General features: G+C 33.9%; 2 protein-coding genes across 2 annotated transcripts in view; both read right to left on the bottom strand.

Moving 5' to 3' along the window:
- LOC130636151 (zinc finger protein 37-like) overlaps nt 1–7,558 on the bottom strand; it is a 36,670-nt gene extending 29,112 nt beyond the window's left edge. The window contains exon 1 of the mRNA XM_057445780.1: nt 7,343–7,558. Within this exon, the coding sequence (XP_057301763.1) occupies nt 7,343–7,498 (156 nt within the window). The 5' untranslated portion in view covers nt 7,499–7,558. The remainder of the gene's footprint in view (nt 1–7,342) is intronic.
- Nucleotides 7,559–8,713: 1,155 nt separating this feature from the next.
- On the bottom strand, nt 8,714–11,659 carry LOC130636154 (ras-related protein Rab-6A-like). Its single transcript, XM_057445783.1, has 7 exons — nt 11,532–11,659; nt 11,203–11,261; nt 10,936–10,989; nt 10,606–10,711; nt 10,414–10,525; nt 9,707–9,800; nt 8,714–9,627 (listed from the first exon to the last, which is right to left on the bottom strand). The coding sequence occupies exons 1-7, from the start codon at nt 11,593–11,595 to the stop codon at nt 9,493–9,495; spliced, it is 624 nt and encodes a 207-aa protein (XP_057301766.1). The 5' UTR covers nt 11,596–11,659; the 3' UTR covers nt 8,714–9,492.
- Nucleotides 11,660–17,470: the final 5,811 nt, after the last annotated feature.

The raw sequence follows: 17,470 nt of genomic DNA, 5'->3' as shown, positions 1-17,470 counted from the left end.
TTACTGTGTTCGATCACGTTAAGGGTTTGTTTACATACGAAATCCGCCATTATTAGATTACGTCATTTTAAAATTATGATCGCGTTGAAATCGGAGAATGGTGTATTGCTTAGACGGCTAGTATATTTGTTGAATTTTTTTTTTTAAAAAAAACAATCATTAGTACAGAGATTGATGTGGAAAGTACGTTGAATTTTTTTAACTTTGTTGCGACAGTATTAATTGTTTTTGGCTATGAAAGTCATTAATAATAGCGAGTAAAAGTCATTAATTTGTGAGCACTACTGAAATCGTACATACTAAAAAGGGTAACACCCTAGAACAAGCTAGAACAATCTGGAACAACCTAAGAACTACCTAGAACAAGCTAGAACAATCTAAGAACAAACTGGAATAAACTAAGGACAAGCGAGACCTATCTGAAAACATGCTAAAAGATCATGCTGATAAAGTTAAATTCGGGTAATCCCCTTTGCGTGTTTAGTGAGCGATTGAGGTTATAAGCGTGTACAAAAAAATTTAAGCCTAAGAAGCGCCGTGATTGTAAAGATATAGTTGGATCGTCGAGGTAGACAACAAAGTTAATTACATAGCTGGTACATAGCTCTTCGACAAAAAATTTAAACGATCTCCTAAGTTTCGAGAAGCCAGAAGGCAGCGATTAATAGCCTGAAATGACAGGGTCACTAATGACGAGGAATAGTCGCAATAGCAACGTGGCCAGAGATTTGCTTTTGGTTGATGATACGTGCCAACGATTGCACCTACTGTATTGATGCAGTCCTTATTAATGGATGTGCATAGACACGTCTCCACCTACCCCGTTTGTTTAACGCTACAAAAATGCGATTTTTCAAAGAACTATTGTAAGGCAAGGGAGGCCATGTGGCACCAGATGTAAAAGACAACGACTGAAGTTTTTTAGGTAAAGCCTGAAAAATTAATACAGTGACATTCATCATTCTCGGCTTAACGTCCGTTTTCCATGCTAGCATGGGTTGGACGGGGTATCTTAATGACCCTCTTCCAATCTGATCTAGACTGTGTTGGTCTAAACTCATCTTCCTCTGTATCAAGTCTGTCCTATAACCTTCTGCCAAGTCTTTCTCGGTCTGCCTCTGGGCTTTGCCCCAGGAACTATCAAGTCTCTACACTTTCTTACCCAATTATCTTCCTCCATTCTTTCCAAGTGCCCCAGCCAATTCAATCTTCTTATCTGGATAACATCTTTAATTCTACGGATACTTAGCCTGCTTCTTAGCTCATCTGAACTCTTTCTGTCTCTCAGACTGACGTTACACATCCACCTAACCATTCTCATATCATTCCTTTCTAAACGGTCAAGATCTTCCTACTTCACCGCCCATGTCTCACTACCGTACAACATAACACTTCTTACACAGGCCTCATACAACCCACCTTTTACCTCAATTGACAAGACCCTGCTAGTCAACAAAGGAAGCAACTCTCTGAACTTTTTCCAAGCAGAACCTATCCTGCAAGTAACACTTCTTCAAACACCCCCTTCACTGCCCAACATATCACCTAAGTAACAGAAGTTCTCAACTATCTCTAATGAGCCACTGTTGTGCATCATTAAAGCTGGAAATACTTCATTCTCTATAATCTCACCTTTGCAACACTTGCGCACAAACTGAATGTCAGTTCTTAACCTTCCACAATACTACTGCACTTCTTATGTACCCAATGCTTGCAAGTCTGACAAAAAATTGAGTTACTACCAACCCCTTTCCTGCAAACTCCACAAGGCCACTTTCCAACCACAAGGTCACACTTGGCTGCAATGCTGCTAATCATGACTTTAGACTTTGCTGTGTTTACCCTTAGCCCTTTCTCTGCTAGTCCTTTCTTCCACTTTTCAAACTTTTCAACTAATTCTTCCATCGACTCTGCTATAAGAACCAAATCATCTGCATACAATAACTCCCATGGACAACCTGTTCTGAACTCCATCGACAGCGCTTCTAAGACTAGAACAAACAACAAAGGACTAAGTACAGAACCCTGATGTACACCAACATTTACACTAAATTCATCACTAAGTGAATCGTTAATCCTGACACGACTTTTAGCATTGCTGTACATAGACTGTACCATCGTAACTAGCCACTCATCCACACCTAATTTTCTCATAGCCCACCAAATAACTTTACGTGGCACTCTATCAAAAGCTTTCTCTAAATCTACAAAGGCAAAATAGAGATTCTTTCTCTTTCCTAAATACTTTTCCTGAAGCTGTCTGAGTAAAAATGTTGCATCTGTAGTGCCACGCCCTGGAAGTTGAATATGATTTACTGTCTTACAGCAAAAGAAGATTAAAGCAAAAGGTTTCTACTGCCGTTCGCCAAGCTAGCACTAGTCGAAAAGATTTTTGTTTCTAGAGTTTGTTTTTGTTTTACCCATACTCAAATGTGTTGCGAATATGAGCGAACACGTGCAGCATAAACAGAAGATGTGAAAAAAACCTGTTAACAAATAGTCGTCACTTTAGTGATCAATTATTATGCAGAAGTATAAGATTTCTGTAAGAAACTTAGCTCTTTTTCACAGTGTTAAATTTTTAAGAGAGTATCACTTACAAATCTCTTTTACAAAACTATAAAGGATGTGGGGTGGAGAGCACGCTTAGCGTGGAGAGGAATGTTTGATCTAAAAACGCTTTTTTATTTATTTCTTGAGAATGAGTCAAACGCGACTTATGATGAGTTTTCTGACAATTAGAGGTTAAAAATTGTGGAAAAAATTTTAATACTAAATAACTCCAAAAGTAAAAAACATTAAGAAATAATTAAAAAAGCGTTTTTAGATCATTGTCTTGTGATCACAAAAAAGCAAACAGCAAACTTGAGAAATTAGTAGTTTTGTAAAAGAGATCGCATTTGTAGGAGAGGAGTCATTTTTTGTGTCTTTTAAACCTTCAAATTTTATATTTCTTAATAATTTTTATGCCATTATATAGGTAATCATATAGGCTTTCGAAAAATATATACATTAATATATCAAAATAAAGTTTTGGTGAATTAAAAGCATTTTAAAATATCACACCTTTTGTATACTCACGCCTTTAATATCAAAACTTTTAAGCAGTGTGGACTTATGCTCTTGATGATATCTTGGCATGTGCAAAGTTTTATAGTTTAAGAATGGCCTCATCTTTAATTATATGTAGAAATGTGATGTCAGCATTTTTTACTTGTTTTTACTTACTTGTGACATCATAAGATCCCAGATTTTAAACATATAAAATCTTGAATAATTTGAGACAAAAAAGATTTAAAAAAAATTCCAACGGGCTTCATCAACAACTTTTTATTCTCCACATCGTATCAAAAAATCATTTTGGAGGCAGGAATCCCTTTAAGTAGACTTTTAAAGCATAATATATAAAAAATTCATGCCTGCAGTTTTTCAGTTGTAAAACAACTTTTTGTGTAACGTAGTTGTTTTGATTTTATTTTGAGAACAATGGGCAAGCATGCACTTTTGTGTAGGTAAAAAAGCAGGACTCGCACAGCACAATATGGTTATTAATGAAGATTAAAGATTTTTTGGGTAGCATAAGATTCAAGAGGAACTGGAATTAAATTTTAACTATATTCTATTAATTCTTCTTAAAAAAATTCCCCCTTCACTGCCCAACATATCACCTAAGTAACAGAAGTTCTCAACTATCTCTAATGAGCCACTGTTGTACATCATTAAAGCTGGAAATACTTCATTCTCTATAATCTGACCTTTGCAACGCTGGCATACAAACTGAATGTCAGCTCTTAACCTTCCACCAATACTACTGCACTTTTTATGTACCCAATGCTTGCAAGTCTGACGAAAAATTGAGTTACTACCAACCCCTTTCCTGCAAACTCGACAAGGCCTCTTTCTAACAGACTTCGAAAAAAATATGACTTAAATACTAAATATACCCTAAAGGCAAGAGTTTTCGCGATTTTGTGATTTTTTAGCAGTTTTGCAAAAATAAAAACCGCAAAAAAATCCTTCTTTTTAACAACATTTTGTATGCCTTTTGCTCCCTATTTTGTTTAAAAAAACTGTACTAATTAACAATCTAAAATTCTTAAAAACACGAAAAGCTTTAACGAAATTAAAGACTCGCGAAAATTCTGCCAAATGTATCCTTTATCAGAATTAAACAGAAGTGTCTTCTACTAGAACACAACAGGTAACAAAAAATCAGCGATTAAAAAAACGCAAAAAACTTTTCTCTTTCTACATTTTCCGAATTAGATGATTTTTAAAATTTTGGAATTTCGATGTTGTGACTTTTGAATTTTGGAATTCCATAGTCCAGTCCAGATGCAAGCGTACAACAAATCCAATTGTCTAAATATTTAAAAAAACTAATGCTGCCACTTTTTAAAACTTTTAGTAATATTTCTTTATCATCGAAACATATTTTTTAACATGCAAAACTTTTGAAAGTTCTTCTTATAAAAAGCAATGTTTAACAACGCAAACGGAAAAAACCCTACATTCGGGACTTTTCCCTTCATGATAAGATTTCGAAAATAAATTAAATTTTAAAACCGAAGAAAGAAAGAAACTAAAAATATAACTTTTAACTTTCATGATAGATCAAAACACTCATTGTGAGGACATTTTGTTTTTGCGATTTGATCTAAAAAAGCTTTTCTATCGCCGTTCTTCGTTCTGAATTTTTAAAACACGATCATTTTAGCTATCACATTTTCACCAAAACAAATATACAATGATAACGAAAGTATAACTATTTTACCAAAAAATAATCTCACTATCTAGCTAGTGAGATTATTTATTTTTGCTGTAAATCATGTGAAGAAATTAAATTTGCAAGAGCCTAATTCGGTTTTAGAAGTGTGCAGAGGCATGCATGTGCAAACGAACACATTAAAATGAGAAGACTGAAGATTCTTTATAACTTTGTTGCATGTATAGACAAAAGATACAACATTTCTTTTGTGTGCAGAAAAATAACATTTGCATACGAGTTTACACGCATACGCGTTATAAAAAACAATAAGCAACACGAAAATCTCATGTGATCGTTAAATTTTACATATGGGACATGAACTCTATTGTTTTTGACATGAAAAAATAGATCATGTATTTAACAATGGATATATAATAAAAACGAAAGTTTTGATGCTACTGAAAGCTTGTGTAAAAGTGACTATCGTGCACATGTAACATTACATTCAGGCGGTACTGTAGATGAATTTCAGCGAGAAGTCCTTTGCTTACAGTTCAGCGGTAAGTTCCTTGGCTCTGGCATTTGCTTGGCAGGAAAAAAGATGCTAGAATTTGTGAAAAAGGTCTTTTACGTGAATTTCTTTTACCGGGAACATCGTTGGGGCTATAAACTATTATCGAGGGTAGGACGATGCCTTCTGATTTATTTGAATTCACTGAAAGTCCTAAGAATGCCTTTATGTGAAGAAATGGACTAATAATTACTTTGCTTTACCTACAAATACAAGGGTGCCGTCTCGCCTAAAGCACCGTATATATGAGGGCCCACACAGGCTTTTTTTTTAAAGCTTTCGTCTGTAACCACCTGGAACAGCCTGGGCATGGCCAAAACCACCCGAAATGCAACGCGCGCAAGCTCATTGTTCTTATTTAAATTTTGTCGAAAGAAGGAATATGCTATTTTGTCGTTGTAATCTCAGTTTATTATTTGTGAGACCTCTTTTCAGACCTCTTCCACTACCACTGCTCAACATTAAAAGAATGAATTATACTTGGTATAGTGAGGGAGGGTAATTATTACGCCGGAGGGTTGGCAGGTTAACTATTACGCCCTTAATTTACAAAAAATGGAAGTAGAATTCAGCTGCAGCTAGCCCTAAGCACATTTATACCCCTATAATTGTTAATTAAATACATAATACAAACTCAAGTATTCAACTGATAACTGTAAATAATGCTCCAAATTATCATTACATTTTTTCCGCTGATAACAATTTCCTATCGTGCCTGAGTAACTTTCGCTTTTATCCCGATGGAAATACCCTTCTCGCTTATTGTTGACACATTTTGTTCTTTAACATTATAGCTTTTAGAGTCGGTCATTTGTTTTGATTGGGTACTTATGTATATTTTACAAATAGCAACGTAATAGATACAATAACATGGCGGGAAATTTTTTACGCTCCGATGTCAAGGTTTAATTCAAGTTACCAAGTGACCTAGACAATTTAATTAGGCCAAGTTGTATGGTTAAACTTATTTCAGTGTACTTTATGGAAAACACGTTTTTTACTTTTTAGATGTAAACAATAAGTAGATAACATCTTCAAATACTTGTGTTCTTTTAAACTACAGCCAATCACTAACAAAAATCATTCAGGCTATAGAAATACTGTGGTGCCGTTTGATTCGTAATAATAATTGAAAAAATTGTTTATCGTATTAAAAAAGTTCTTTCTCCCACACGACACATCAGGCAATAAGTCAGCTCTGCCCTCGGTTTTGTGAGGAGAGAGGTTCTGTGAAGACTCTAACAATTGAGAATCTTGTAAATTTTTGCTTCATGTTAAACTGTGCCTGTGACAAGCATTTCCGAAGCATGTTATCGGCGACTTCTGCGATATACAACCTAATGATGCCCTAACCTACCCTTCAGTACCCGTTGTTATAGATGTAAATTGTTTATAAGAAAGTTATTGTTTCCTTTTCAGAGCTTAGTTGTATTATTCACGTACGCTGCAGTTGTTGGTATATAGCGTAATTTTACAGCGTAATAATTTCCCTCAAAGGCGTAATAATTAATAAATTTTGTGGCTAATTGTTACGCTCAATACTTTGCGAAAAAATGCGGAATGAGGCAGTAAGGAACTAAAAATTATTTTTAATTTTAAAAATGGTACAATAGCCTTTACAAAATCACAACAAAGGAAATTTAAGTCGATTGCGCTGGGCAGAAAAACAAAGTTTCGTGATATGGCGTAAAAATTACCCTCCCTCACTATAATAAATGTTTAAAAGAAATGTTCCTTTGGGTTAATTTGGGTTTCTCTGGGCGAAAATTGTTTTAAACACTGGAAGTTATCTGACAGCCCCCATGGATTTTGCAGCGATTCCGGCAAGCCGGCACCCTTAAGCAAATGCCAAAGCCGAAAGAGCTTGCTGTTGAAAATGTAGACAATGGATTATCTATATGTATGACCTGACACAATAAAAATTTTAAGAAGTAGGTAAAATGAAATATATTTCCTTTTATCATTTTCTAATATGAGCTTATTCACATTCATTTGTTTTTGCATGAAAGAAGGGTCCCCTTAAAAAGCTCTGAAATAAGAAAATCAGAGCAAAACAAGCCTACCTGACCAACATTACACGATCTTATTTCCTCTATCTCATCAGATTTAACAAATCCCAATAGATCCCATCTTCTGTCAGCCTGAAAAGTAAGAAAATCACTTCCAGGAAGTGGCTTTGGCAATTTTAGTGCCTCTCCGTCCGCCATGTCCTTTTTCATAAAAGATTCTCTTCGGCTCACGGTCAAAAATACAAGCGTACTTTACCCCACCCTCCCTCATTTAGCCAGTTGGTTACTTTGTTTTTGTAGTATTGCAAACATAGCTAATGCTACCTTGTAAAAAAAAAGTCGGCAAAAAGTGACTAAATTTTGTCCAAGTGACTAATATTTTTGCCGACTTTATATTTTTTGCGGACTTTTTTTTACCGATTAGGCACGACGAACACGCACGATCTTCTATCGAGGCAACCTCGTCCCCAGGGTATTTTTTCTCTTGCTGACAATATCTCGGACGGAGATTGTCCGAAAGAGAAAAAAACTGCTAGCGCGTACTCAACGACAAACTGCTGCGGCTCCAAAATTTCCAAACCAATTTCCTTGCAAAAGGAATACCTTATCGGTAAAAAAAGCCGGGAAAAAAATTAGTCGGAAAAAATAAAAAGTCGGCAAAAAATTAGTCACTTGGACAAAATTTAGTCACTTTTTGTCCACTAAATTTTTGAATTTAGTCACTTTTTGTAGAGTAAGTTTTTGAATTTAGTCACTAATAAAGAATAACAAGGAAGAAAAATCGGGAAAAAAATGTCGGAAAAAAAGTTTGGTCAATAATAAAAAAGTCGGCAAAAATTTTAGTCGGCAAAAAATATTAGTCACCTAGCCAAAATTTAGTCACTTTCTGCTGACTTTTTTTTACCGAAAGATAAAGAAAGACCCGCAATTTTTGCTAAAGGTAGTCGAGAATAAAGCCAACTGATGACATTATTGCCAAAAAGACCTTAAATAACCAGTTTTCCAAACTTCTTTTAACTTTTTAATTTCCAATTTATTTATTAGATGTGATGATGGCGTTAAGCAGCTTTCTCAGAATTTTTCTCAGAATACTTATACTTGTATTTTCTTTGTTGTATTTGAAAATACTTTAAATTTGTCGACCTCGTTCTTCATCTAGCTGTGAAGGACGACCTGCACCTCATACCATACTGACGGCTTTATAGATCATTTGCTCGCCTATGACATCAAAAGATGTTGGTAAAATTCTGTTAATGAAACCGTATAATGGATTGTTTTATACTTAGGAGGGAAGGGGGTGCGAATAATTGAGAGTTTGAAAAGTGTCATAACACAAACACAAAGATTGCGGATTCCGTGTAAAATAAAATAAAATAGAACAGTACAAATCTTTGATCTAACTGATGCTGGAAAAGAAAAAACAAGTTGTACTTTGATATCTTTTTATTAATTTATGTTTCTACATTCTTTACGCAGAATTCTGTTCCTTAGCACTTCACAATTTTACAGGTTATCGAACACACATAAAAAGTAGAAAATGTTTATTAACCTGTTCAGGGTAATGCCTTTGCTGTGTGATGAACCTGTAACAGACTTTCATGTTCTACCTGATGTTTTGCATAAATCAGTTATTAACATGTTGATGCATATACATCTTCGTGTATTTTTTTATTCGTTGAAATAAAACCCTATCTTGTAAACAATAAGTTATAAAAAGTCAAAACTTATAAAGAATCAGATAATTACACCTCAATTCTAGCATGCAATAAAAAGTTTTTTTAAAACACTTTCAATAAACACTATATGCTACACGAAGCTTTTGAGCCACACTTTAAAAAAAATTAGAATGACTAAAGCGTAAAAAATAAAATAAAATTTATATGTACCATAAATATATACAATATTATTTGGAATAAAAAACTATATCCTAAGATATATGTAAGACAATTAATTTACGTTTTTTAAAAAAACAACAACTAATACATCATATTTCCTGTCTATAAGTTTAAAAAAGAACACGTTTAAACAAAAAGGTCAAAATAAAAAACGTAACTCTGTATTGTATTGTAGAAAAAACAAACGAACAAACAAACAGGAAAATCAAATGTTAGGGATGGCGGCATTCAAGGAGTCCTCACGAGCAACCTCTCTCAATATCGCCGTCACCACATTTCAATAGTTTCCACAATTCATCAACGCAATCATCAACATCCACAGTTATCTTTCCCAATCACCTCTTCAGCAGAGTGAGGTTGAACGATAATATGAATGGGTTCACGTTTTGTGTCTGGTTTACCTGAGCTTAAACCTTGGAGTGAAGATGCGATATCTCTGAACAACTGAAAACCAAAAGAGCAACAATTATGTTTAACATATTTTGTTAAATCATTAAAACGAAAGCATACAAAGTATGTTTACCTTCTTTACATTGTGACCACTCTTTGCACTGGTCTCCACAAAATCAACACCAAGCTCACGAGCTCGATGCATTCCTTGTTCCATTGATATTCTCCTAGCAACATAAGAAAACTGCTAATTAGACAATTTCACAGATTGAATTATACGTAAACACCTAGTCTGGAATTTTTTGTGCTAAACACAAATAGATAGTTGTTATAAAAGACAGGGTGACTATGCAGCCTCTAAAACTCCTTGTCAGTTAAAAAAATATGACTTGCGGTGAAGTCGCTGTAGTGTATATCATTTTTAATGTAGCTACACCTGTAAAAAAATTAAAATATATATGTATGAATTCCCGAAAGATTAATTTTATGCCACATCAACCTGACCACATCACTTACGTTTGATGTGAAAGCTCTTAGACATTAATATAGTTACCGTCTGTTAATCTGAGAGAATTGGTTATACTACGTTTAAAACATTTGATAACTTGGCATGAAAAGGCATGAAAATGATCCTAACATCAACAGTAAATGCAATTGCCACAGAAACAATAGTCACCGAGTTCTCGACTGAAAAAAGGGAGTATGATTCAGGAGAAACTGTTTTTGGCATTTGGAAAATTGAAAATATAATTTAATTCAATAGTAAAAATAACAGCAACAAGAAAAAAAAGAAATCCCTTGACTTGGAACAGTGAATTCTCAAGCTTAACTTAAAAATACCTCTTCTCAGCTAAATCTGTTTTATTTCCACACAGAAATATGACAACATCGTCTCCTTTTTCTCTTCGTACATCGTCAATCCAGCGATTAATCTCAGCAAATGATGCCGAACCTGCAATAAATAAAAAAATTTCCTTTTATAACAAAATAAAAAAATCACCATGATATAAAGCTTAAGCTTTTTCTACTAACTTGAAATATCGTAAACTGCTACAGCTGCTGATAAATCACGAATGTAGTTGGGGATAAGACTTCTAAATCGTTCTGTACCTGCAGTATCCCAAATTTGTAATCGAATCTAAGCATAACGAATCACATTGCAAAACATGAATAAATTATAAGTAATGGATTTAGGTTCACACATCGCGAATAACGAAATCTAGTTATAAATGCAAACTGCTTTTATAAATCTCAAAAAATCATGTGAAAATATTGCACAGAAAAATACAACTACTATCGCATACTATATTACATTTTAATAAATTCTAACTGATAGTAAATAATAAATTCTAACTGAGGTACCTGATTGTCACCAACGATGACAGTTTTTGATAAAAAATCAATTCCAATAGTTGCCTACAAAACAATATATAACAAAACAACAATATTTACACGTTTCAGCAGCTAAAAAAGACTGTCTTAGGAGAGAAGGGGATGTTCATGGGTATTCATTTTCAAGGAAGTTTTTTTTACTATATTTTCTATTTGAAATAAGTTTATTAAAATTGAGCACGCCATTAGATTTGTTGCGTATGGTCAAAAGTTGTCTCAAATGAACCACATGCTTACCTGGTATGTACTATCAAAGCTGTCATACATAAACCGTGTGATTAGTGATGTTTTTCCAACTGAAAGAAAAAACTAAGTTACACATGGGATTCACATCTTGCTACTGAACCAAACTCAAACTTTCTTGTGATTGTGGCAAAATAACACTACTGCCTTCCGTAAAATCATTAAAAAAGAAGTTGGTAGTCAACGATTTCAAGGATTTAGATTTTAGAAATTTAAAGTTGTCTAAAATTCAAGTCACAAAAAACTTATATACACTTATATATACCCAATAAACTCAATTTATCATGTTTCAACTCCAGTCTCCAAAGAAATTAATACCATACCACTTTGTTCACCAAGAAATACCAACTTGTATTTTCTTACAAGACCCTCATCATTGGCACTCATGTTTTGTTGATAAATGCATTTATTAGTGCTTTAAATATATACCCTGTAAGGTACAGATTATAAAAAAATCAAGTTAAACTTAAAAATGCTGATAGATAGATAGACAGACAGACAGACAGACAGACAGACAGACAGACAGACAGACAGACAGACAGACAGACAGACAGACAAACAGACAGACAGAGACATACAGACAGACAGACAGACAGACAGACAGACAGACAGACAGACAGACAGATGGAGAGTCCTAGACCCTCATTGTGTCTATGCAGACTCAACAAAGTCCCTGCTCTACCAGACAACTCCTTGCATAAGGACTCACTTCACCCAAAAAAAATTTGTATTTAGTTATAGTATTGGAATCAGGACACCTAACATCATAGACAGCGTTCGCGATCCATTATGGGGTCGACTTTCACGATGCATTGTGATTTTCGCAATCCACATTGCGACCGTAATGATACATCTTTAGACATTATAATAATCCCTTAATTTATGTCATGAGAGAATAACGCCATTAAATATAAATAATTGTTTTTTTGTTTTTGTTTTAAATCAAGAATGTTCTCGTCATCGCAGGGCCCACGCCATGCCCCCTCATTTTTATTTTTTATTTTTTCTTTTAACGTAAAAAACTGTTATAACAATATAGCATGCATGAGTGCCTAGAGATAGTGTTATGTGGAGTGTAACTACAACATCATAATAAATGCAGTGCACATGATTTTCGATTCTGTTACACGATCGAAAATGTTTTGAGAAAAAGGTAGGGAAATATTTTCGTGCTGGTGTTAGTGTATCTATATTACAGTATAATACCTGCATATATACGTTTGTCTCTCACGCAAAATGGTAACCGCAGTAGCGAGACACACAAAATACAGTAAATAAAGGACGGACAAACCCTTGGATTTATCCACAGGCCATCGACTAGTAGTTCTAATTACTACGTGAAGATGGCGAATCGAAAAATAACAGATTTATTCTCGTTAGTTAACAAAGTTAACAAAAAGGCATCTACTTCATTTGAAACCAACTAAATCTGCAACGCGCTAGTCTTTTGAAACTTCAGCTAAACCACTTACTGTTCCAGAAAAAGCTCTTCCGCATATTGATGGAGACTTTCTGTGCCAACCCCCAAAATCTTTACTTTTCCAAAAACGAAAATTAAAAACCTAAATCGTTCTTGTCAGTATCAATGGTTTAACCCTATTCGGTCGGGGGTTTTCCGAACATCTTATGACCAGGGCGGGGGGGGTGGAATCCGCCCCGCCTCATTAACTTTTCATAGGCTTGTCCAAATTGAATCAAACTTAGCAAACTTATAATACGTCACAAAAGAAACAAAATGGCAGCAATAAATTTGTGCTTGCGTCAGCACATTTTCTGTGACGTCATCAAAAGCCTGAAATTTGTCCAAAATGCCCCTATCTGCTTAAAATTCCATTACTTCAGTTCTAGAGCGAATTTTTACATTCTGTTTGAAGTTTTTACACAGATTGCATAATACCAAGCCAAAAATTGCCTGGAAATCCGTTTTTTCCAATTTTCAGGTAAAATCCAAAAAAATCGGGAAATCGGATTAATCACGTGTCCAAAACAAGCAAAATAATTCTTCTTGATGAAACAAAATTGTGTTGTAAGTTTCAAGTTCTAACGGTAATCCTAACAAGAGTTATTGTATTTCCTCATTATAGGTGAAGGGTCTCTATAAAAGACAAGAGAGGAGTTGAACGTCCTCCACCATACCTTAGTTTAAAGGGGCGATTGTGGAAGTCCCATGAAATGCCACATAATGATGGTGTCACTTTAAAAAACACCCAGTCCGGTCTGTGAACGGTTGGCGCTAGGAAGGGCATCCAGCTGTAAAACAATGCCAAAACTCTTTATTAATGGTCGTAAGAACAGTTGATCCGACAAACTAATAATACTAATACTAATACTAATACTAATACTAATACTAATAATAATAATAATAATAATAATAATAATAATAATAATAATAATGTATATTTATAGTGGCAGTGCCCAGAATAATCTTTCAGCTTTTAGACAGCTTTCAAATTTCTTCCACTGGGGGCCACTTTTGAGAATTATTATACATCAGAATTATTTAATTGTGTTAAAAGAAAAGAAAAAGGTTAAAATATTTTATTGAGAATGTAAGAACTTTAAATTATTATTTAAAGTTATAATATTTGCCAACTGCAACCTTGAATTGCAGGAGACTATTTAATTTTCTGATATCATCTGGCAAACTATTCCAAAGCTTTGGAGATGAATATAAAAATGTTCTATTAAAACACCTTGCACCACTTGGATGAGAAACTAACATATTACTTGTAGATGATCTGGTGCTGTGACAATTAATGTTAGCTTATTGCTCAAATATGCAGGTGCAATCTCATGGACAGCTTTAAAGATTGAATACTTGAGTTGAAATTAAATAGAGAGTTCAGGTCTGAAGCATCTCTACCCAAAAAATTGTTTATGTTAGAAAATAATTTATTCACCTTTTTTAAAGATGAGTTATTAGCATTACACCATGTTGGTGAACAATAATATTAATATAAATATGGCATGACAAGAGCATTCATGAGTAATTGTTTTGTTTCATCGTTCAAGTATGAACTGATGTATCTTATTTTATTGAATTTATAATATGATTTACTAACAACGCTTTTGATGTGACTTTTCCAACTCAGGTTACTATCAAAGATAACCCCAGGTACTTCACCTTCTTTCTTGAAGTTAATTCAATGCCATCGTATGATATAATGATGTCTGTGCATGCTTTAAGTTTTGCTTTATTTCCAAAAAAGATCACTTAATTTTATCAGTATTTATGGTGACTTTATTAATGTGGATCCATTGCTTGACATTATTTAACTCAATTTCAAGTGCAGATTTAAGTTCAATAGGAGAATTACAGCTTTGAATAATTATTGTGTCATCTGCATACAGATGGAAGTAAGAGTTGTGAATTTCAGATTTCAAATCATTAATATAAACAAGAAACAATAACGGTCCAAGGACTGATCCTTGAGGGACTCCATAGGACTCCTCTGGTATCACATCTAACATAGTGTTTTTCACCAAGGTGACTTGGTGTCTATTAGAAAGGTAATACTCCAACCAATAAAAAGAACCATCTCGAAAACCATAACAGTATAAATTTTTTAAAAGAATTTTGTGGTCCACTGTATCAAAAGCCTTTTTATAATCTATCAAAACTGCACCAACATATTTGCCTTTGAAATGTCATTTAAAATATAACCTGACACATCAATCGCAGCAGTAGAAGTGGAATGGAGCTTTCAAAAAACCAGATTGTTTGCAATTTAATAAATTATTCTCCAATAGAAACTCAACCATTTGCTCATGGACAATTTTTTCAAACACTTTCATGACAACTGGAAGGATAGAAATCGGTCTGTAGTTGTTTACATCACTAGGATCTCCAAATTTGAAAAGAGGAGATACTCTTTTATTTTTCCAACATGATGAAACATAACCAGTAGTTAATGATTTGTTAAACAATTTCGTGAGAACAGGTGAAAAAACTTGGAGGCCAGCTTTCAACACTCTCACTCCTATCTTATCTGTACCTGTGGCCTTATTGTTTTTTAGACCAGTATGGTGGCCCATCGGTATCAACGTAAAAAATATGATGGATATGTCAAACTAAAAAGAAAAAAAAGAAAAAAAGATAAAAAATTAAATCAATAAAAAGTAATATTAAAAATTCAAATAATTAGAATAAAAAAAATGTTTTATAATGATAAACAATTTATTAAGAAAAAAAATCTTATATAAGAAAAGATTCTTTTTAAAAAAAAACAAAAATACATGGTGTGGCCCAGTGCTATAAGTGTCACAAGCCCTGCAATTGGTCATGGTTTTATTCACCGTGCAACTAAGCACGCTCTTTCGTTGTGTTTATTTATTCAATAAGGTGAAAAACATGGCGGAAGCAAATGCGAGGAATGAAAAATTTAAGAACTTCCAGAAAAAAATTAGTGAAAAAAGGAATAGAAGTGAAGACAAGGATAAGAAGGGGAAGAAGGTACATTCCATCATGGTTCAAAAAATGAATCCAGTGGCAACTGGTAAGTTGAAGAAATACGAACCAGAAAGAGCTAGGGACTTTGTAGACTTTTCAGAATATTCAAGTTTATCTCTGGACAATGTCAAAAGAGCATGCGAGAAGTATTATGGCGAACCTGAAGGATCGTGCGATGTCTTGTATAGTGAGAGAGGACCATCATGATTTGAGGATGATCAGATAATAGGCAAAAAAGTTTTGCTTGTTCGATTTTTAGCAACAGCAAAAGTTTTGACAGATTATATCAACAGCCAAAAATGTTCTGACCTACACAAAAGGAACTTGTCTTCTATTTATAATAAATCGAGGAATGCGTATTCAGACTCAACAAGTTCCATCAAACGAAGGAAGAGAATTGTATGTTCAAGCATTAATAAGAGTGTGTTTCCAAAGTCAGTATCCATAGCTGATGTAATTAAAGCTGGGAAACTTGTTAAACCAAAAGAGGAATACACAACGGATATAGTGTTGGAATCATTTGAAATAAACGAGAAAAAATGGTTTAAGAGCGATAGTAAACTTTTCCATGTCGAAAAGGAACATTTTGCAGAAGGAGCATTTCGTTATGCATTTAAGGCTTATACAATGGAAAATTAAGTGAATAAACAGTATGTTATTAAAAAATTTAAATCTTCAACCTGGAAAAATGTAGCACACTCATATGGTATGAGTTTAGAGGAACACACCCGAAAACAGATCCAGATGCACATGGCTGCTCAAGCAATAACAAACCGTTTGAAAAAGCGGACAAAATCTTTGGCGAGTTTTGAATAATTTTTATTTACAATAATGTTTATTTTGCAAATCTTGCGAATGAACCTGTAACAGTTGAACCCTTTGTGCCTGGGAACTTTAAAAAGTATATAAATAATGATGGGGTGCCAGTACAAAATAAAGTACCCCTTGAAAAGGATTTGTATGCTAAGGCTGAATGTGTGGTCACTTCTCATATCAAGAGGCTACTTCTAGTTGATTTACAAGGGAGTGATTATACACTATATGATCCTGAGATTGCTACGTCTAATGACCTAGAAATGGATAATGAAAGATATTTTTGCTCTGGTAATTTGAATGAAATGGCGATTGATAATTTCTTTAGCCAGCACAAATGCAACCTGTATTGCAAACTTCTGTCGTTAACAGAAATAGAAATGGAATCAGAGGAGGACAAAGACTGAACATTTTAAAACTACATATGCTATTAGGTGGACATTTTTGTTCTTATTTTGTTATAAAAATACAATACAATATATTGTGGCATGTTTTTGTTGTAGGGAGACATTTTGTTCTTTAAAGTGCTTTTCGTTGAATATATTTTTTAAAAAAGGCACTGCATCGTTATGTTCCTATTATATTTTCAAATTTGTTCAAATAGTCCAGTCTGAAGTGGATTAGCTTTTTGTATGTTATTTTGTTATATATTATGTTACAAAGAATGATATAATTTGATATATGTGTCCAGTTACTAAAAATTAAGCAGTTCCACCTTGCGATATTGAAAGCTGTGATTTCAAAAACTTAAAAGCTGTGACTAATTCATTACACTTTAAACCTAGCGGATCAGGAAGTACATCAGTAAAAGTTTCAACTTCTTCTTCAGTGAGATAGTGATTTGGTAGACTGTCCAAATGTGCCAATTCACTTACTTCCTCCAAAGACTCCTCAGTTATGTTGATATGTTTGTCCTCAGCGTTAATTTTTCTGGGAATGAAAACATGTGATTAGGTATTCCAGTTGGTAATTCTAATCCTGATTGATGCCTTATGCGAT

Source organism: Hydractinia symbiolongicarpus, chromosome 3 (assembly GCF_029227915.1).
Source record: "Hydractinia symbiolongicarpus strain clone_291-10 chromosome 3, HSymV2.1, whole genome shotgun sequence".
Taxonomy (NCBI): Eukaryota; Metazoa; Cnidaria; class Hydrozoa; order Anthoathecata; family Hydractiniidae; genus Hydractinia; species Hydractinia symbiolongicarpus.
Note: the sequence above shows the minus strand (reverse complement) of the source record. Positions and strands in the feature narration are given on the sequence as shown.